This window comes from Canis lupus, chromosome 19 (assembly GCF_003254725.2).
Source record: "Canis lupus dingo isolate Sandy chromosome 19, ASM325472v2, whole genome shotgun sequence".
NCBI classification, from domain to species: Eukaryota; Metazoa; Chordata; class Mammalia; order Carnivora; family Canidae; genus Canis; species Canis lupus.
The window spans coordinates 8,953,712-8,976,261 of NC_064261.1; the positions used below are offsets into that span (position 1 = coordinate 8,953,712).

The 22,550-nt window shown below is 32.4% G+C and overlaps 1 protein-coding gene across 3 annotated transcripts in view; it reads right to left on the reverse strand.

The window, feature by feature from the left end:
- PCDH10 (protocadherin 10) overlaps positions 1 to 22,550 on the reverse strand; it is a 60,999-nt gene that overhangs the window by 20,892 nt on the left and 17,557 nt on the right. Inside the window, exon 5 of one of the 3 annotated variants that reach the window (XM_025420628.3) lies at positions 20,106 to 20,381. The exons of the other annotated variants lie outside the window; for them this stretch is intronic. Coding sequence (XP_025276413.3) covers positions 20,341 to 20,381 — 41 coding nt within the window. The 3' untranslated portion in view covers positions 20,106 to 20,340. Of the gene's footprint in view, positions 1 to 20,105; positions 20,382 to 22,550 lie in introns of those variants that run through there. 3 annotated transcript variants of the gene reach the window in all.

Here is a 22,550-nt window from a genome sequence, read left to right on the forward strand (position 1 = left end):
TGTTCAATTTTGATGAAAGGTAATTTGGTTGTATAAAATCAATTGTAATAAAAAATATATATATACATATATATATATATATAGAGAGAGAGAGAGAGAGAGAGAGAGAGAATTAAGAATTAAGAACTACTCTAAATAGCATAACTGAATTATTTCAATCTGGTGAATAGTTGGATTTTTTTTGTTTCTTTTTGGGGTTCCTTTACACAAATGTAAGAATATAGTGGTAGTTCAATTCCTCCTCTATGGTATTTCCATTTATTTCAAGTGGGTTATTTGGTTATATATTTTTCCTAATTTATTTCCCTAATTCTCTCATTTATTTTTCTTCAGAAGCTCATTTTGTGAACCAGACTATCAAACATTGCTTCCCTAGGCTACTGTTTAGTAGACACGTCAATTAAAATTGTAAAAGTCAGGTACTGTCATTGACAGAAATAAAGTGCCAATGATTATATACCTGTTCTATATAGTAACTAGTATTGAAAAAAATCAAAACATATTTTGTTTTGTAATATTATATAGTATGATGAATTATAAAACAAGTTAGCTACAACACAAAACTACCTGGTAGTTATAACTTACCTGGTAATAATACTGTAGAGACTATTCTATAAAAGCGAATAGAAATTTTGCCCTTTTTAAATAATTAAATCCTATTTTCCTATGCTGTTGAATTCAAATACTGTTTCATGATAAACTTGAGTATATCTGACTTGAATATATTTTGTTCATACCACTCAGAATTTAAAATTCTTCAGTAAATTAGAATAATTAAGCACCACAGAAATTCAAGTTCATAAAATGAATTGGGCAAGTAATTACAGTGATCAAATAATTTATTGTCCAAACTGAACAATTATGTGAGTAAAAGGGAACGCTATTAATAATTGCATAAGACATAATCCTGTCCTTTCATGGAAAACTCAGGAGATATTAACACCCTATAAACAATATTAGTGTTCTCAAAATATGTTAGCGATATTACTTCCAGGATGAAGCTTTTTCTCAAAATACTGATTTATAGGAAACATCTTTTTAGTAGTTCAAGGACAAGGACAAAAGAAACTCAAGACTGACCTGTCTTCAATCTATAAAGTAACTTATTTTGTGTAAAAATTCACATACTGAAAAACTGCATCTTTGTATAATGTGGAAATTAGTCAACCTGATACATAGTTAAATCAGCAAAATATTTCTAATTAGGTTAAAATACTACTTATGGGAAAAGCTATTAGCATGGATCTTATGCGTTCGTTTTTTTTAGTCAAAATACAAAAAGAAATTGTATTATTAAAATAGTTTAGAGTTTTAAGAAAACAGAAATTGAGCACACATTATACTTGCTATTTTAAATCTAAACATAAGCTTAAAATGCATATTTTAATTACTGCAGCATGTGTGCTGCTTTTATTTAAAGCGCACCTATTCCAGCTGTTGTATGAATAATATAATCACCTTTTATTAAATTACCTCCTCCTACCTATCTGTTAACTCAGGAATTCCCATCTGAATAGGACAAGTGATAAGGGCTATGGTTACAGGTCAGAACAAAGTAGAATCAGGAGGAAAGATTTCTTCCATTTCTGAAGCAAATTTCCCAAATGTGAAGTACTGCCAGACAAACTAGAGAAAATAAATATTATTACTAAAGTTATAGCCACATACATTTTGTTTCAAGGCTTTTAAGAGCTGAGTTTGAATACTGAATACTCATTATCTTTGAGGGCTGTCTGGGTTAATGCTGAACAAGTAGCACACAAATATATGTATATTATATATGTATAAATACACACACACACACATATATATAGCAATGTTATTACATTTAAGAGTCAGTGCCAAGGACAGTTATTCCACAGCATTAATTGTTATGGCTATGCGCTTGCTGAAGCATTTCGGGCTAGAGAGAATGGGTCATATACATCGAATCTCTATGCTTTATGATGTATTCTACATACGTCTGGGAATTATGAAAGCATACTTGAAAATTTTCTGATTTTTCTTTTCAATTCACAAATATATTTTCCCCCTAGCTATTCATCAGCATATGTAGGGAATTGGTCACTTGGTATAGATAAAAGATTTTTTTTTCAGTCAAATCTAAAATAATAGGAAAAGGACTGTTAGTATTTCTTTTTACTTCTACTTATTCTTTTTCTGAAATACTTTATTCATGAGAGACACAGAGAGAGAGGCAAATACCTCTGAGCCACCTAGGTGTCCCTACTTCTACTTTTTCATTCACTGCATTTATTCTTCAGAATAAGTCATAGAAATCTCATATTTAAGACATTTATTGTCCGAACTAAGGATGAAAAAAACACTCTTAATGGAAAAGAGATATTCAAATATTTACTTTTTTTACAATTTACCATATATATGTATGTATGTATTTAACATATACATATGCAGGGATGCCTGGGTGGCTCAGCAGTTGAGCATTTGCCTTAGGCTCAGGGCAAGATCCCAGAGTCCCAGAATCAAGTCCCATACCAGGCTCCCTGGATGGAGCCTGCTTCTTTCTCTGCCTGTGTCTCTGCCTGTGTCTCTCTCTTTCTGTGTCTCTCATGAATAAATAAATAAAATCTTTAAATATATATATATATATATATGCATATACTAAACATACATTTTTTTAATGAAAGTTCCAGGTTAAATATCTTTCCTTATATGTGGAATCCTGTTACTGCCCTTGATAATTTGTCCTAAGTATGATATTAAACTTTGGAACATTTACAAATTCTGATCAATGACTATAAGCATGTATGTTGCAAAGATAATTGTAAAAATGCCAGTCCTGATATCCTATTTATACCATGCATAATAATAGTACAATTAGCTTGGTGAAAAATAATTTGTTATGATATATTAAAATGGCAATTCAATGACTTGAATATTCACATTTCTATACCTGCCTAACAGGAAGCAAAATACCATTTCTATTTTATGACAGTATGTGAACCACAGAAGCTAAAGAAATCAATAAACAGGGGCACCTAGGTGGCTCAGTCTGTTAAGCGTCTGCCTTCTGCTCAGGTCATGATCCCTGCTGAGCAGGGAACCTGATTCTCCTCTTCCTCTGCCCAATCACCCCCCACCATGCTTTCTCTTTCATTCTCTCTGATCTCAAATAAATAAAATCTTTAAAAAGAAGAAAAAAGAAAGAGAGGAAAGAAGAAAGGTGTGAAGCGATCTAACCTATTTTTGTGACTGAAAGAAAGAAAAGCTTTCCAATATCCCAGATGATTGAGACTCCACTGCAGTGAAAAACTTCCAGAGGCTGAGATCAGTAACCTACTCCAGAGCACATTCAAATATTTAATGAGCCTCAGGGTCAGGACACTTCTTTATATGTAAAGTGAATCTAGCAGAGGAGAGTTAAAGCCCATTACCCCTCATACAAGTCAGAAACACCTGCCCTCTGTTCCCTGAGTAAAAGCATATCATAAACTGAAAGATCGTTTAAAAGCAAGCCTCCATTAGAGATCTGTCCAGTTGAATAATCAATTCTTTTAACTTCCCTCTGTCTTATTCTTGAGCCATTTTTGAGGATTCTCTTTAAAAACCTGGCTATTTTTTTTTTCTGTCTTAACCGTAAAGTCTAGAAATGAGCATAGCAGCAGTTAACTGTTAAAAGTGGGTCGCTGCTTGATTTGTCTTTTATTTTCCCTCTTGAACAATATTAGATTTGCTTTTATAGGGATGGGGGAAGGGGAGGAGGGCGAGGGGTTGGGGTGAATGGGTGATGGGCACTGAGGGGGGCACTTGACGGGATGAGCACTGGGTGTTATTCTGTATGTTGGCAAATTGAACACCAATAAAAATAAGTTTATTATTAAAAAAACAAAAAAAACAAAAAAATTCTGCTTTTATATTTTAAAATATAATTGTACATTGTTCATATTGCAAATGTTTTCCTTTTCACAAAAATGACAAGATTTTAAATTTTAAGATATATTCAATGAAAAAATGGATAACTTATCATGAATTATAAAAAGACTGAAAACCTTCTGTTAATATAATATATATTTCTTTTGTCCGAATATACTAGCTTAGAGCGGCTGTAAGAACTTGACTAAATTTGAGTTCTTACATTTATTTCATAATATTCACAACATCCTCACACTAAATTTCTGTTTTTCCTTTCATCAGACAGTCTGCTTCTTATTCTATCTTGACAGAGTTAAGGGGTTAGAGAATATATCTAGAAATTAAGAGTTCATCTGGAGAAAGTGGTTCCAACTTGATTAGTCTTTTAGAAAGAAAACTTTGTGAAATAAATGACTCGAACAATCCTTCAGAACATTCATGCAAGAAATACATATTAAAGCCAAAATGTTCAGTTTGGTCGATATGTGTATGTTATGCTTACAACGTAATTTGCAATTAATAACTGCTTGTTAAAAGATACATTCATGGGTATTTGAAGACATAAGGAATTGGCAACCGTAGTTTTGTGGTATAGAAATTTGCATCAATGAAACGAGTAAATGGACAACATGTTGAGCCCGTCCTTTTCATAGACATTTTAACTCTAGCAAATTTACCACCCTTAACTACTATTAAAAAGAAAATCACTGCCTGTCCTTTTCGTCTTTCAAAATGACATCACTTAGACCAAATTCCTCAACTGGAGCCTCATACCTACCTAATCTAAATGCAGTTTCAACCACCCCCAGAGATGTAGTCAGTCAGTCAGTCAGTCAGTCAGTCAGAAGATAACTTTCTGATTAGCAATTAGCGTGCAGTGAGTCAGACACAAGGGCCTTGTCCCTTCCCCAAAGGAAGATGAGGTAATCTGCATAAGACCCCTTTTTTATCCCCCTAAGGAGAAGCAGCCTTGCCTGGAACAGTCCTTTCCTTTTGCTAATAACTTTCTTGCCCCACCTTCCTTCTATAAAAACCTTCCATTTTGTAAAATTCCTCAGAGAGCCCCAGTGTTTGCTGGATGCGATGCTGCCCGATTGGTGAATCATTTAATAAGGCCAGTTAGGTCTTTAAAATGCACTCGGTTGAATTTTTGTTACTTAACAATAGCCGCCATCTCCCCTAAGAATCTAATGCAACCAATATTTCTACATATTAGTTGTGATAAAGACCTTTTACTGGGACACCTGGGAGGCTCAGGGGTTGAGTGTCTGCCTTTGGCCCAGGGTGTGATCCCGGGGCCCTGGGATCAAGTCCCACATCTGGCTCCCTGCAGGCAGCCTGCTTCTCCCTCTGCCTATGTCTCTCTCACTCTCTGTGTCTTTCATGAATTAAAAAACAAACAAACAAACAAAAAAACCCCCCAAAAAACCCCCAAAAAACACTGTATACCTATTTGAGGCTATGGATTATACATGAATTAGAGCTAATTTTCTCACTAAGAATGGTATATGCAAAGAAAAGATTTATTTTGTGAGCTGTAATGAGCCCCCTAAGATCAAGTAAAGTTGATGCACTTGCAAAGCCCTGAATTTACTATTGGTGAATAGTTCAGAATGTATTGTTCAATGTTTATTTTCAAGCCAAACTTTGTTATTAATTAAAAGACTTAACGACCTTGAAAATAGGAGCTTCTATTTGTCCAGAAGTACATTCCACAACTGTGACAATTTACCATGACCCTCATGTAGCTTTGTATGAGAAAATGAATCCCCTTGAAATGTCCCGGGTTCCTTCTTGATAGAGGACTCATAGGCTTCTAGAGATTTCTATATATTTGCATGTGTTTGTGTGTACGTGGGACGTGTATTTTAAAATCACCTTCACACTACTCTGTGGGTTACTGCAACCATGTCAGCTACCACTAATATTTTTGACAGGGTAGATGTACAATTATAGTAACCCAATTTTGTTTGGCTTAAAAATCTTTAACTCTAATTAATTAGATTAATTAAGAGTGCTTTGAACTCTATAGCAAAAAACCAATGATAGTGTATCAGCTCCTTTAATTAGACAATACACCTTGATTATTATCATTATCTAAATTGATTTATGCAAGATAGCTAAAAACATAGCAATTGTGCATAATTTTTCCATCTAAACCCAAGAGTTGTCAATATGCTAAATATCTGTTTTTAAATGCTAAAAACATTACACTTTTAAGTTAAAGTATTTGCGAAAAAAATAAAAATCTACTATGACAAAGCATTGTATAAAATTTTATAGATTCAAGGAATCTATCTCAAACTCAGCTAGAAATGTGGGAAATTATGCCTTGGAAGCTTAACAAATTTTTCATGAAGGGGGGAAATAATAGGACATAACCCTGCCCAGCCCACGCTAGTCTTTCCATCAAGCGCTTTTGATGAACAAAAACACCTTGCCTCACTGGTATCTTAAAATCAAGTTTGGAGACTGAATTCATTTTTAAGTGCTTCGACTCTATTTTGATATGTAGTCGGGCAATGGAACTCTAACATATATTGCCCTCTATGTTTATGATAACATTGAAAATTTTCCTGGAATCCTTTGTCATAATCCATTAAATATGAACACTAATTTGTTCCAAAACTATTTGAAAATCACATTTTTACATGGGCAGTAAAGAAGTACTCTTCAAATTTCTTTTGAAGACAATACACTCAATTATCTCACTTTAATAATGACAAAGAATATTTTCATTTAAGTTAGACAAATACCATTATTTTGTGTATCTAAAATTCTAACAAAATATCCATATTTTCCTTTAAAGAATAAATGGTTCTTTTTCTTTGAGACTAATGAGCAATAATATTTACTGACATTTAGACACTCGTATTTCAACTAGTTTTCTTCAAAACAACATTAGAAGATCAAATTAGTTATTTCCCTGCAATATTGAAATTAGCATTAATTTTCAAAGCAGAAAGCACAAAAAATGCCTGAATGGGATTGGTCATTCCTACAGGTATAAGGATCTTATGCATATAGATCTATCTGCCACAAATATCATTGTATGTGAGTTCAGATCAACTACTAGTGATGCGCGCCACATTGTCTTTTATATGAAAACCAAGCCCATATTCCAGCAAAGATAGGAAAAGCTTAAAAAGTAAATACATAAGACCTTCATTTAAAAAATATATAGCCATGTATCTAATCTCTTAAACACTAATAACCTAGTTAAATAGGGATACAATTTCCAAATAATTTAAATAAGACCTTAGATAATTAAACCATGAAAATAAGTGGAAAATCTTCTGGATTGGTAAATAAAATACTTATAACACAATTTATACAAGTTTATTTTCAAGAAAGACACACACAATACACATGATTTAAAAACTATGTGTAAAAACATGGCTGTTTATTTAAGATTCTTAATGTTCTGATTTCCCCTAACATAATTCAGTTGCTTCTATGTCAAAACAAATAGCAGATTAAAAACAGGAATTGCAGGCTCAGAGAGGGGTTGGAAGAGAAAATAACAGAATGCCCAGTTATATTTGAATTTCAAATAAATAATGAAATACTCATTGGTGTACAAATGACCCATGCGGTATTTAGGTGTCATGTCTTTTATTTGCTAAACCTGGCAACCCCATCCCAAGACATCTGCTTCATGGCACAGCAGATGACACTAGTTACCAGTGAGGCAAATATTACAGTGTTTTCTAGAAAAATGTTGCATTATATTTTCTAATTATCTTATAACACTAGAATTCATATAATTTTATATGTATTTCCATCTAAAATGATTTAAAATTAAGACATCAAAGTTTCTTAAACTTTAAATTAAGATTTAAAATTCAAAGGAAGAAAGTAAAAAATATATATATAAAATTCAAAAGACAAAGAAATGAAATTCAGTTATCTACAATACAAATTCATATTTAATGAATTTAATGTCATACATGAATGCAAGGTTGTCATTTGAATTATTTCTTTGTGTCGTGATTAAATTTTAACCTTGATTTTGAATGAAATCTTTGGTTTTGTGAGATAGATATAGCATATTAGATAAAATGTTCTTTCTTCTTTTGCATAATAAATATAATTTTAAGTCATTTATTCTAAAATCTAAACGTATGTATACATTTTAATTTTAGTTATCTCCAGAAACTCATTAAACCTCCCTCTAGCTCTTGCAATCTAACCTATTACCAGATAATTAAAGCTTTGAAAACTGATAGGTGGGGCCCCTGGTGGGTTAGTCTGTTAAACATCTGCCTTCGGCTCAGGTCAGGATCTCAACCTACCCTTGGGCTCCTTGCTCAACAAAGAGCCTGCTTCTCCATCTCCCTCTGCTCCTTGCCTCCCCGCCCCCCACCAAAGCTCTCAATCTCTCTCTCTCTCAAATGAATAAATAAAATCTTTAAAAACTGAGAGGAAGTGAACCAAACTCACCTTTAAAAAAATAGCAAAAATGCTAAATTGTGGAAATAAGATTATATCATGCTTGTTAAAAATTAATTATGTACAAGGCAAATGACAAGATTTGGGTCCTTAAACAGTTATATTACATCTCATGACTTTACACTTTGTGCTTAAACAGGGTTCATCTTAATTACGGTAAATACTCACATAATAAATAAAATAAAAGTCATGTTATATGCTTACTATTTGTGAAAAATATCCCAAAAATCTAGGAAAAAGTTCAAATTTTAGACAATCTTTGCTGGTGCCAGTTATAGATCCTATTTAAATAATATCGACAATATATGTTTATATGTAAGATATCTATATCATTTTTAAAACATGACAAATGTACCAACCTACCTGCATGTTTAACAAAGTTCTCATACAAAACGTCAAAATTTTGTCTTATTCCAAAAGAAGTATTTGAGCTATTCAGTTGCCACAAGGTCACAGAAAAATAATTGTCTAAGAAAACAATCTGAAAATAACTTATGCAATAATGATGATAAGTAAAAATACCAAACATGTAATAATTGTTACACTGAAACTGCCAAACCTTAAAGTCAGATAAATTGCCTGTAGCCATAGTTATCTTGTACTATCAATAATCTCCTGTCCCTGCCTATAATCATGTATAACAATGGATCTCCATTTATGCTCATGTTTAACTACCTCATATTTACTTAATTTTTTACATATATTGTAAATTTATGTAATTCCAACAGACTATTGGAAAAAATATACTAGTGAAATCAGCAGTTGGCATTAGTGAAACATGAGGCTCAAGGAGTTTTTTTTTAAAGATTTATGTACTTATTTGAGAGAGCATGCACACATGCACACACACTTGCGAGTGGGGGAAGGGCAGAGAGAAGGGGAGGAGGAGAATTTCAAGCACACTTCCCACCGCAGGTCTCTCCATCCCAGGACCCTGAGATGATGACTTGAGCCAAAATCAAGAGTTAGATGCCAGCCAGGCACTTTGAGGCTTAAGGAGGTTTTAAAGAAAAAGTGATCGATCAGAAAAAATATTAAAAGGACAAATAGAGTTAAGAACAGAATAAAAAGTACATGGAAATTTCCGAATTTTGCAAGATGATGATTAGGAGTGAAAATGGTGAGGTTTGGGAGTTTTTGATTATTTGCTTTGGCATTAAGAGATTATTATAATTATATTGATTTTGTAAGTCAGGAGGATACCTATCTAGATAACTAAAGAGAAGAAAACAACAACAACAACAACAAAAAAAACTTGCTTTCTTAGCTTTAGGATGTTCCACTTGTTGATTCATTGATGTAGTCTATAAGTACCTACGGGTGTTTACTTTGCTCCAAACAAAATGTTGGGACTTGAGACTAAAATGAATACACATGGATTCTGCTCTTAAAAGATTTAACAATCCAATGGTAGAGGCAATTTTTTTTACAAGGTATTTTAAAAACAGCAATCCTGTATAAAAATCTAGAAGTTAATAAGAAGAATGTATATCTGTTTTTGTCTGGAAAGGCTCCTTATTCAAGGAAAAATGAGTTGAATGTTGATTAATGATAAGAGATGGCCAAACTCATGTGTTGGGCTGTGGTTTTGTATATGAGAGAGCATTCCAGAGGGAAAATAGAATGTGTCAAAGCACAAGGACCTGGGGAAAATGGTGAATGGAGAAGCTGATAATCATTGAATGACATGAAGCAAAAACTGTAGGCAGGGTTTCAACGTAAAAACAAAACTAAAAAACCTTTTAAAGTTAGTGAACATCATTGTGGCCACAACAGAGAGCTTCTTAAAATTTTTAGAGGAGACTACTGAAGTCAAACGTCTATAAATCTGAATTAATATGCCACTTGACAGTAGAAGCCCGTGGAAAACAGAGGAGTCTTCATTAATTTTGGTGAGCTGGGCAGAAAGGACTGGGTTTGAGGCATACAAAAGAAAGTGCACCTGTGTCTCTTCACAGAGCCCAGCAAAGCTACTAGGGTTTATCCTTCACATATCTGGAAATAGTTTGTATTCCATCACCCCAAATCTTCAAAATGTAACAAAATATTTTGCAATCAAATGATTACCAGGGTGTTTTGGAGCTCATAACCCAATACTTAGGATAATTGTGAGAGAAAAAAATGGTAAAAGGAGCAGCTCAAAGAAATGATTCTGTCCCAAATCTCAAGCCTCAAGTACTATCAACAGCAAAAGCGAGGTAAAACGCATAGAAAAAATTTTCCCCACACATTTTAAAAAAGAAAAAATAAGGCAGATAATGATCATAGGCTAACATTAAATTTACTTTATAACTGTGAAACTGAATTTTTCTAAAATAAGATATAGCTTCTTGTTTATTCTTTCACAGAGAGACACAAGTAAATCTCATCCTGGGAACATCTGGTCGCCAATTCACAGAAATAGTGAAGACACAGGGACAATTTTAATTATGGCATTTAAAACAACATTTTTAAAGTGATTAATGGTCACATGCATTTGATCAAATCTTTCCTATCGAAAAATAACTCCAGCCTACTTGTATTTTCAGTTATCACCCTTCCTTACATCAACTTTTCACTTCCAAAAATCTTAATTTAATAACGTACACATTTTATAGTCTCACAATTCATCGTGAGACTGTAAAAAATTTCATACTTTCGATATATATTTTAGGCGTAGTATTTTATCTCTCTCCATCTTTTTTTTTTTTTTTAATTTTTTTTATTTATTTATGATAGTCACACATAGAGAGAGAGAGAGAGGCAGAGACACAGGCAGAGAGAGAAGCAGGCTCCATGCACCGGGAGCCCGATGTGGGATTCGATCCCGGGTCTCCAGGATCGCGCCCTGGGCCAAAGGCAGGCGCCAAACCGCTGCGCCACCCAGGGATCCCTATCTCTCTCCATCTTATTGAAATGTACTTTCAAGGGTATTCCTAGTTGGTTATTAGTTTTCCTTTTAAAAATGTATTTTATTTAAATTCAATTTGCCAACATGTAGTATGGTTATTAGTTTTCCAATCAAAATGTATTCTCTTCTGCGCACCTTGGTGGCTCAGTTGGTTGAGCAACTTGTTTTTGGCTCAGGTCATGATTTCAGGGTGATGAGATCGGGCCCTGGTAGTCCCTCTCTCTCTGCTCCTCCAATCTGGCTCTTTCTCTCTCAAATAAATAAATAAAATCTTTAAAATAAATAAAGTCTTCCAGCACATGAACTTCAGTAGTAGTATAATGGGGGTGGGGGGGGAATCTTTTCCCAATCATTCAGTTTGAAGATTTTGGAACCATCCTGGATAACTACTTTGTCTTTTATTGCTACGTTTAGAATTCTAATATTTTCCTTACTTTTTTAATTCTCTAATAGTAATCCCTTCATTGCCATTCTCCACAAGCCTCTTATTGCCACAAAGCCTGACAACTGCAATAACGCTCTGTTGACAAAAACAAAACCAAAAACACAACCAACACATCTTTGCAGACTCCTTTCTGAATAGCGTCCAGTTTTTTTTAAGTCTGGGATTCAAATAGCGAATGGGACACAATTAAACGCTTCCTCTAGAATCAGGTGGTCTCAAATAAAAGCTTATCTCTCCCTCATTGGCCATCAGACCATTGACAAGTTACTGGACATCTTTTTTTAAATTTTATAATCTGTAAATGGGTCAAAATACTTATTTCTTTTTGTTATTGTAAGGCTTATATGGATTAATATCTGAGAAACTCTTAGATTCCTTAGTACTAGGCTGATAATAAGTGCTTAACAATTGTTCGCTACCATTACTATTGGTTTTATTATTTAAAATGAATCTTAGTCTATCCAAAACATAACTTTCAACTTTAACTTCCACTATTCCCCTTAGATTTATGTTATAGATTCGATAACTTGGAGTATTCACTTCTTCCTATGTATCTCTCTCGTTTCACACTTTTGTTCATCGAATTCTATACTCCATGGAATGCCCTTTTCTGTATCAGTAAAAATCATTCAGATAGTTCTCCAATAAAGGACCTAAAGTACAGTTCTCTAAATCCTTCCTTGGTTACACTCTAAGAGATCTTTTCCAAACATAGCCAAAGATATTTATATAAAAAAGAAAATATCTTGTTTATCTGTTAATGAGATGAGAAACTTAAAGTAGAACCATTGAAAAACAGTGCATTTTGAGAAGAGAGAAAATGCTTAATTGCAGTTGACACTGCAATTTCTTTCACAGATATGTAAATGAAAAAAACAATTAAATCTGTTTTAAAATTTGATTTTTTTCCCTATAGTTGGGCAACAGTACTATTAAATGGAGGAAATTTCACCATTTTAAAAAAATGAGAAATGTTTGTTTTCATATTAGGCACATAAAAAGAAGAATATATAATGCTGAATTGTAAATTTACAATTGTAAATTGTAACTAAAACTTAGTCGTTAGGTTTGTTGTTATTCAGGCAAAATAGTGATAAACATGCAAAACCGACCTGGAAGGAAGGAGACAGAAAACACATGCAATCATAAAATCCTGAACAGTAGAACAGTACACAATGGGCCCAACGAATAAACCAGACACAGAAAGTAAAGTTTGGGTAGTTTTTCAGGCATTTTTCAAATGAGCTTGTGACATCATTTGCTAGTTCTACGTGACTTTTAAAGACAAAGTTACAAAAACAGAAATAAAGATGCTGACTGAAAGAATTAGGTTTATCAGACAGCGGGATCTTAGTGAAGAAAAAGAAGCAAGAAAACATTTGAGCTTCTGCAGGTTCAAATACTGATGGAGGCAGAGATATCTTTCGTCTATCTTATAGAAAGATTCAATTTTCACATAGTAACAGGTTGTTTTCACTCTGTGTGATGATCTTTGGGCATCTGGGTCTCCCACACAAGGGTAGCAGAACTCTTTGGAATTCACAGTGTCCTAAGGCCAGAGCCCACTCTATTGTGCCAGTACAATTGTCACAATGCAGATTATGTCAAATTAGATATGGGCATCTATTTGTATCAGTTAACAATTTTTGGGGGGCCTGAAGAAATATAAATTCTTTACTTTCAAATATGTGCTGCTTCTTATACTAAAATAAGAATTTGTCATTTCAAATGTGTATGCTTTGTCAGATTATTTTTGCCATTTGTCGTACCTAATCAAATATCTTTAGTCATTGTTAATGCACAAATAAAGTAAGAAGAATGTGAAATTAAAAAAAATATATAATTGTGCTTTGTGACTAACATCACCATAAAATGAATACAATCTAGTCTTTGCTGGGCATTATACCTTTGGTTCTGTTCGATCGGTTTCACTGGTTTCACAGATGAAAAAGAAAAATAGGGATACAGAACTTTTAAAACATATGTATTATGTGAAAGAATATATACTGCAGATGTAAAATAGTGATATATCGTGAAAAGAACATTTGGAGTCTGATTTTTCTCTGGGAGTAAAAGAAAGCATAATTAGTTCTATTTAAGCTAGAATTTTAATTTTCTCCATACTCAGGCTGATGTCATTGTTCCAATTTTAACTGAATATATGGTTGCCGTGAACACTTAATGAGTGCTTCCTTTGGGCCAGGAACTCAATGCTTTAGATGTGTTAAATAATTTAATCTCTACAATGAGCTTTTGAGGATCTATGTCACAGATGAGGTAAATGAGTTACAGGAAGGTTAAAGAAATTACGGAGGTCACACAGCTAGGAACTGGCGGGATCAGTATTGGAACGCTGGCAGATTGGCCCTATAACCAGAACTCTTAATTATACTACATCACATCTCTGATCTGAGGACAGATATAAAGACCTACTCCTGTAATTATGTAGTAGGATGCAAGTCCAAAGGAAGTACACACATACCATAAGAACAAAATCAGAAAGTGATATTTGCTGAAATTAAAAATTCCAAGTTATCATAAAGTCAAAAATGGATAAAATCAGTGATGCTTAAGAAGATGTATCCCCAAAATAATAAGACTGGGGTATTTTTTGAGTATTTGCCAAGATCACAACCCAACTGGAAAGTAGGCTGTGCTTCATGTATATCTTAAAGGAAGTTGAGAACTTTTTGCTAGTGTTATAATATGCCTGAGGTCGGTTTATTCATTTTTTTTTTCAGAATTATCTCAAAAGATGGCTGGTAGTTGGCATGAGGTATAGGGTGGAAGGATATAAATAATTAAAAATGCTTTTGCATATTTCTAGAATGGTGCAGAGAGAGGCGACACTAAGATGATCTGATCCGAGTATGTTGATCCCCACAGAAGATACTGTATCCTTCGACTGAATGAGGATGCATGAGGCTATGTGTGATCACTAATAATGAACTTGATCTGATGCCCTTTACATTTGCAACCAAGGTTCTCAGTATTTCTGTTTTTCCCTTGGATATCTCTCAAGAGTATTTCAATTGATTCCATTATTACATTTGTATTTAAATTAAGGTATTGATCTTATTTTCACATCTGTCTGTGATGACTTCAGGAGCCATAATCATTTTCCTATATGGTTGTCCTGCAGGACATTTATGTAATCTAGTTCTAAGGCAAACAAAACTGAAAATCACTGTGCCTGGAATATATAGTAGGTGCTCAGTGATAAGTTTTCTTGAATATGGGTCACACTGTTTTTGTCAGTAGCTTGGGAAGACATGCCTAAAGCAGCTGGTTAAAAACTTTTCCTACAGCTTTAAACCACCATGGCACTACTTTAGGATAAATAATAGTATTACAAGTAATAGGACCTCTTGACATCCCTCTGAAATTAGAAAGTAACTGAGATATGAAAAACTTTGAAAGATTAATAAAGGGCATAGAGTTAAAATTAACCTCAGAGAAACATAACATGTTTTTTATAAACTACATTAAATGTTTTCATTTAAGGGGAAGATAATATTTCACCATATTAGATATATTAGAACACCTTCTCTATAAGCTTCATGAAAACATAATTTCTATGAAGAATTCTTACAAAGCAAGCAATATAAGTTCTCAAGGATTATGTCCCTAGATCCCAGGCTCAATTGTAAATGCAAAAACTGAAAATTAAATTATTTAACATCAAGCATTTCCTAAAAATAATTCTAAGTAAGCCTGCATTAAAAAATTACCTTTCTCAGTAATTTCAATGAGTCAATATTTCGTTCTTATAATTTGAAAAATAATTATCTTCACACCATTCTATATGTAATTAAAAAATATTGATTTCCTAAATCCTTCACTTAATTCAAGTTCAAAGGAGTTAAAATTCACTCCAGTCTATCAAAGAAGGCATTTCTACATTGCTTAATACCAAACTCCTTTGCCGCTATAAAATTAAGTATATTTATATAATCACAAAATATTCATGTATCTAAATCAAAAATTATTTCATCACCCTTGCTTGATAAAAATAACTATCACCTTATAACATTGGCTGTGTATTTATGAAATCAGTGTTTTTATTGTGTCTTATTTCATCTTTTCATGCCTATAAAATGTGCACTCGGTAATAGCTACTACTGTTATTAAATTTAGACTTAATGTTTAGCTAATACAATTTCCCATCTGATTATTTTTCTTTTCATCTTATTTTTCTTAAGTGTATAATTAATTCATGCTCCATGTTGCCAAGCTAATGCTACATTTTAATTTACTCTCCAAAGTAACAAACCAAAATGTAATGATCATATACGGTGCTTGCTATACCTTCCAAAATAGTTAAGAAAGCACATAGTACTATTAAGTTTAAGAAATGGGCGGCTTGACCTTGTATCATTATTAATGGCTGTTTCCGTTTTTTACTTAATTGTGAGCCATTTCATGGTAGGTGACACCAAGGATTTTCCTTAAAATTCAGCGGAAGATAATATGATACCAAAAGTGGAAAATTCTTATTATAGAAAAAATAAGCCAGTTCAATAAGGATTATTTATTTGATACAGTAAGGTACTTAAAATCTATTGTCCTCTCTCTCCCTTTTATAAATTATTATTATATATAATATGGAGCCTTACATTTTTATTTGTAATGATACAATATTTTATTTTTAATAGATACAAAATGTTATATATTGCACATGTATATATATATACATACATATATGTATATATATGTATATATATATATATATATAATATAACAGACATTTTATACTCCACTTTTGCCCTCTATACATGTCCCCAGATTTCCTTCTAAAATTATGATTTCTTAATTTCTAGTCTTGGATATTTAATTGTCTGTTACAATTCAATGTGTGAGGGGAACAAAAAAGTCTTCATAAAACCAATTTTTGTCCTTTCAAAATCCCTAAGAAATATAAGAAGTCATCAACACAGAAATAGGAAGGGAAGGACATAGATCAAAACCTAGGCTTTATCAATTGTCTTCCCTCATCCTCCGGTAAAACTGAGCCTTATCCCTTTCACTCCCTCCTCACCAGCCCCAGTGCTGGGAAATGGGTTCTGCAGGAAATACATCTCAGAGCTAGAAAGTGCCATTCCACCAAATCACAGTTGACATATGCTGTCTACGTTGGTAGTTTGTAAAGCTCTCTAGGTATAGTGTTTCCGTATCTCTCAGGAGCAAATACCAATGTCAGGGTCAGAATATTTCCCATAATGTGTAATTTACATCTCTCAGGATGCAATATAGCTCCATTTTCTCTTTTCTGCTCTCAAGAAAGACAGATTAACTGATCGCTATCTTATCTGTGTAGTATTTGTTTAAACACTTAACATTTGTTAAGTCACCTCTCCCCCTTTCTTCTCAATTCACAGTCCCTCAATCCTTTTAAACTCTCTTCAGATATGCCATTTTCTAAAATGTTAATCTCTTTATTTTAGTAAGTGTCCCTTTAGCATCATGAATGCCAATTTGCCACAATCCTCTAACCCAGACTCAAAGAAATGAGAAATACAGACATTTCCATTTTTCTTCTCTTTCATTATAATCTGGTATTCAAATGAACATATAAATATTTGCTTCTATAAAACACCACTAAATTAACAGATTATTTTCCATCAATAAGGAGGATATAAAGACAGGTACCAAGCATTTTCTAAATGACCAGACATGCTAAGAATTCCAAAAATAGTAAGAGAAATCATGTGCAAGGAGAACACATGCTAACTAACCTGTCTTTTTAGCTTACACATTGGTTTATTTTAGGCTCTGCTGATTGCTTACCCTGTATTATCAGAGAGAATAGCTGGCTATTACACTTTAGGGAAACACATATATTATTCTATTTCATTTATTCAAATGATAGAAAATTAAAAACCCAGAAAAATTAATTTTTGGTTAGAGGCCAGGACAGTGGCACCCCCTGAGGTGGTAGTAGCTGGAAGAGGACAAAATACAGGACTTTTTGAGGTACTAGTAATGTTTTGACTACTGAACACAATACCCAGTTAATGCTGTGGTCACAGATTACACAAGTGAGCTCATTTTGTGAAAACTTGGGTTATATATACATTTGTGATTTTGTTCTTTTCTACAAGTATTTTATACTTTTATAAAAAGTTTAAAAATAAAAATAGATTGCTTTGTATGGAGCTCATTTTAATCATGAATCAAATTAGTTAAATGTAAATAGCATTAATATTTATGAGAAAATTATAAATAATAAATGTACATGTAAATATTACTTAGGAGAAAGTATGGAAATTTGAACAATTACTAGACAATGATAGTAAGAACTTTTTAAAAAAGGAATACTCTTCTTGCAGTAGTGATAAAAATAGACTTTTATCTTTAATAAACATATGCTGAAATATTAATGGATTAAGCAGTAGGATCTCTGGATTTGCTTTAAAAATCTGAGTGAAAAGAAAATGTTTTAGCATTGGATGAAACAAATTTGGCCAAGAATCGATAATTGTTTAGGCTGGAGAACATGGAGAGTTTACTACTATTCTTTCTATTTTTGTATATGCTTGAAATTAGCCATCATTTTTATGTCTAAAAGTATAATTTAGTAGAACTCTGTAGATTCTATGTAATATTGTTTTCTATTGCCATTGTTCTTATCAAAAAGACTGAGTTAACTCTAGAATCAGGACATATCTACTAAAAGATAACTAGATTTCATGATATCCAGTGTATTCATCTGATGAGATTTTCTCTGGCAAATAAACCTTAAAGCCACACCATTAGTGACTAGCAAAGGTTTATTAACAGTGGGGAAGAAAAGCACAATGATTTTTTACTAATCTTACAGTTCAGCCTCCAGATTTTCTACACACTTTCTAAGAATAAAATGACAGCAACAGTTAAACTGTAACATTAACCTTCATATCTATGGACCTATTCCTAAGGCTATTTTGCTTAAACCTACATGTGAAAAATTTTATCTTATATACACCATCAGGTGTGTACTATCAAGACAATTTATTATGTACAATTTATTATCTACTGTTGCTTTGTTGACTCAGAACTTTCTACCATGTATTGCACTGAGACAAAACCCAATGATACGTTTCGTGAGATCACAAAGAACCCCTTCACCATGGCTATTCCTTTAACCAGGGTGATTCAAAATTTAACTCAAGAAATAGATATTTGATATTGATTTCATTTATGTATTTCTCCTGGGCTTGGGTCTTTTTTATTCCCTTTTTAGTACACTTCTTGAAAACTTCAACAAAAAATACTTTTTATGAATAATGCAGTCTTTATCTAGCTTTCAGCTTAAATATAGATATTGGAATAAATATGAATCTTCAACTACTTGATGATAAACTAAGTCACTTTTCTAGTATGTGTAAAATATACCATTAAATATCCAGCACAGGTAATACTGGAATCTAGGGTAGGATTCTGGCTAATAGCAACATGAAAAGAGGAAAAAAATCCTATTTGTACAAACAGCAACAATAATATTTTCCTCAGAATACAAACATCTATTTCCCCTACAGTGTAATGGTTAATTTTGCTGTAATACGCAATGGGAACTGGGCCTCAAAAATACAACTAGTACCTTAAAAGATAAACAGACCAAAATCGATTATGTCACTTGTCTGTTTCTCAAAAAACACCATATTATTATATTTAACAGCTTCTGATAATGAAGTAGCCATTAGTTAAATAATTATGCTCTGTTTCTCCTCTGATAATTGATAAATAAAATTAAAAATTAAATTCTTCTATATGGGATGCATATAGGCACAAATGTGTCCATACAATAGACTCATGAAATAGAACACAGAAGATATGTTTAAAATTACTCATTGAACTCAATGACTTAAAAGCTGTCATTGAAAATTTTTTTTGTCATTGATAATTTAATTACTGTACAGATTATGGAAATTTTGTTGAAATTAAGTTCATTTATACTCTTTCAATCTTCACACTTAAAAGAAAGGTATCTCTAGGAGAAAGAATATGGTTATGTGCCTAGCTATAATGTTCAAACCTAATGTCATATAATGTATTGATGAAAGAATCAGAAATAAAACCCAGATTTTTATCTGTGAAGTTTTCTAGCTTATAATTTCTCTTTATCTAGATCCTTTTGAACATAATTACATTTAGGTTTAAATGTTTTCAAATCCTCTATACTGTCCCCACCTAAATTGATTAGATGATTAGAGGCCACTAATGCAGGATTTAGGGAGTCTTATTGGATCTTGATATAAAACTTCCAAGATTTTTATTATACTTTGGGAAACATTAAATAGACTCCCATTATGCTGAGTATAGTCCTGATTTGATAAAATTATTTAATCTTGAACAAGAACCTCACAGTCCAAAACAGTTTCCAAGCCATATTGTCCAAATGATGCTGTCTAATTCCTATTAAAAGGACTCAGAAGACGCAGACTCACCCAAAAAAAGTCTGGCACATTGAGTATTGAATAATGTTTAATGATATTTATAAGCAATTGAATTTGTATATTCCAGACTTCTTTACAATATCTTTATATCTTAATGCATTTAAATTTTGACCCACACATCTTCAGTATGATGAGGCAGGAAAAAATCCCAAGTAGATAATCCTTTTCATTGAATAATTCTATTTATATTTTAATTGATAATCTTCCTTTGTTAGGCTCACATGACGGACAAGGCTTATAAGGATTTACTTCCAATGTACAAAATAAGAAAGAGGATGGAAATGATCTGTAATATAAAATGAGGTATATAAATAATATTAATATGCTAAATGTTAGCTCAATAAAATGCAAAATATGCACAAAATAAACTGCTTTAAATAATAGATGGAGACCCACATACTAAGGAGTGTAAATAAAATACTGAATAAAGATATAAATTACTGTTACCAATTAAGTCTTCTCTCTATATCCTTAAGTATATTTTTATTTAACTACATATCTGTCAGTTTGAAAATATAATTAATAACATGCAAATAAATAATTCCTACATGAGAATTATGTAAGAAAACTAAGTGACTAAACTGATGAAAATTTATATCTATTAGCTTTACAAAGAAGTGAAAGATGAGGCCTAATCTACGAAAGCTGCTAGTAAATAAAATATGTCAAGGAAAGATTATCTCAAAGATCTGGTAAGAAAGGGGAGTATTTAAAATTCTAAAAAAGTTGACAAGTATGAAACAAATTTAACACCTTTTTAGAATATAATAGAAGTTCTTAGAATGAATCAAGAGGAGTTTTAAGTCCCCAGGTATTGAAAAACTCCATCATATTTTACAAAGCACTTTGATTAGGTGCATTTCAATATTTTGAATGCATTCACAATCTACTTCCCCTTGTAAAAACTCGTGGGTAATAGCATGAGAGAAATATAACTAATTTAAAACATATTTTAAAAATGGGAAAAAAAAGTTTGCCTAGAGATTAAAAAAATAAAACCTATGGGCAGACGTGTGTAAATGAAAGTATAATGACAGCATTAAAGATTATTTGGGTACTTTAAAAACACTCATTTAGCTATTCATTCATTTTTTAATCACATAATTATTTAGCATTTATAGTATGTACAGCTGGGTAATGAGTCTAAATAGGCCAAGAGAGTATTGGATACTAACCAGTTCCAATGCACCCAAAGACACAAATTTTGAATGACGTGATAAGTCACCGAGAAGCACTGATGTCTGAATAAGTGAAAAATAAGCTGCCTACAGAAATTGTCAGATGTATAGGTGTAAAATGAATGTTCACCTCAGAAGGATTTTTATAGATTTCACTTGAAATCCTATTAATTGAGGTAGACCATTACTGAACAACTATACAAGAAATCAGATGATGTGATAATATTTCATTTATCTGGAGTTACAGGAAGGTTCCAGGGTGCTGCATAGCTAACTGGAGTAATGATATAAACTGTGACTAGATTATCATTTTTTTTAAAGTAAAATATCATAAAATTCAGTAAACATTAAATCTAACAGTAGATATACAGAGAATATGAACTGGGCTTGGGTTTTTTTTTTCTGGCCCTGAGTTTTCATTTATTTTCTAATCACAGAGTTCAGGTGAGTAAACTATTTTGATTGAGTTCAATTCTTAATTACTAAACAAGGGAATTTGATGAAAAATAAATGTGATGGACTAGTGTGATTCAAAGACCAGAGATTTGTCATAAGGGGATAAACTAAAAAAGTGAAAAAGTTGGGTTCACAAATCTAGAGCTATCCTTAAAAGAATGAGAGAAGCAAAAGTCTCAGAAATAGGGTATTATAAAAAATCAACACAACTTAGATAAAAAGGGAACAGAAATTAACATATGTACTAGGAAAAAAATTCTAAAAAAAGATGACCATTCATTTAGTGATGTATGGACCTATGAGACAGAAATGTCAAAAAGGCCATGGATAATAGTGTTATTTGTGGACTTTAATGTTTCATAAAGTGATGCTATGTTTATGACATTACAGGAATATATAAATCTCAGAGAAAACATATACAGGGACTCATAAATGCGAGGGTAATGTGTACCAATAAGTAAAGTTGTTTTATTTTGAATCTTATTTATGCTCTTACCACACTATCGAGTTCAACAAATTATGAAAACTCACAGAAGGCAGATTGAGATAATGAAGGGATTGAAAGTGATGTGTCTAAACAAAACATACTCTACAATTTTAATCAGCTGAAAACTTGAAGTGCACTATAGAAATAACATAGATGCCCAAAAGAATTTTCTCAAAATGAGGTTTACTGAAAAAAAATTCTAGGTAAAGTGTCAGCAATTTTTCAAGAGGAATATTTCAAAGTTCTGACATCTTTTCTTGTATTATGTTAAGACTGAGTCGAATCGAAGTTTCAAAAGGACTCAAAAAGTAGGCAAAAATAAAATTAGGTCAGG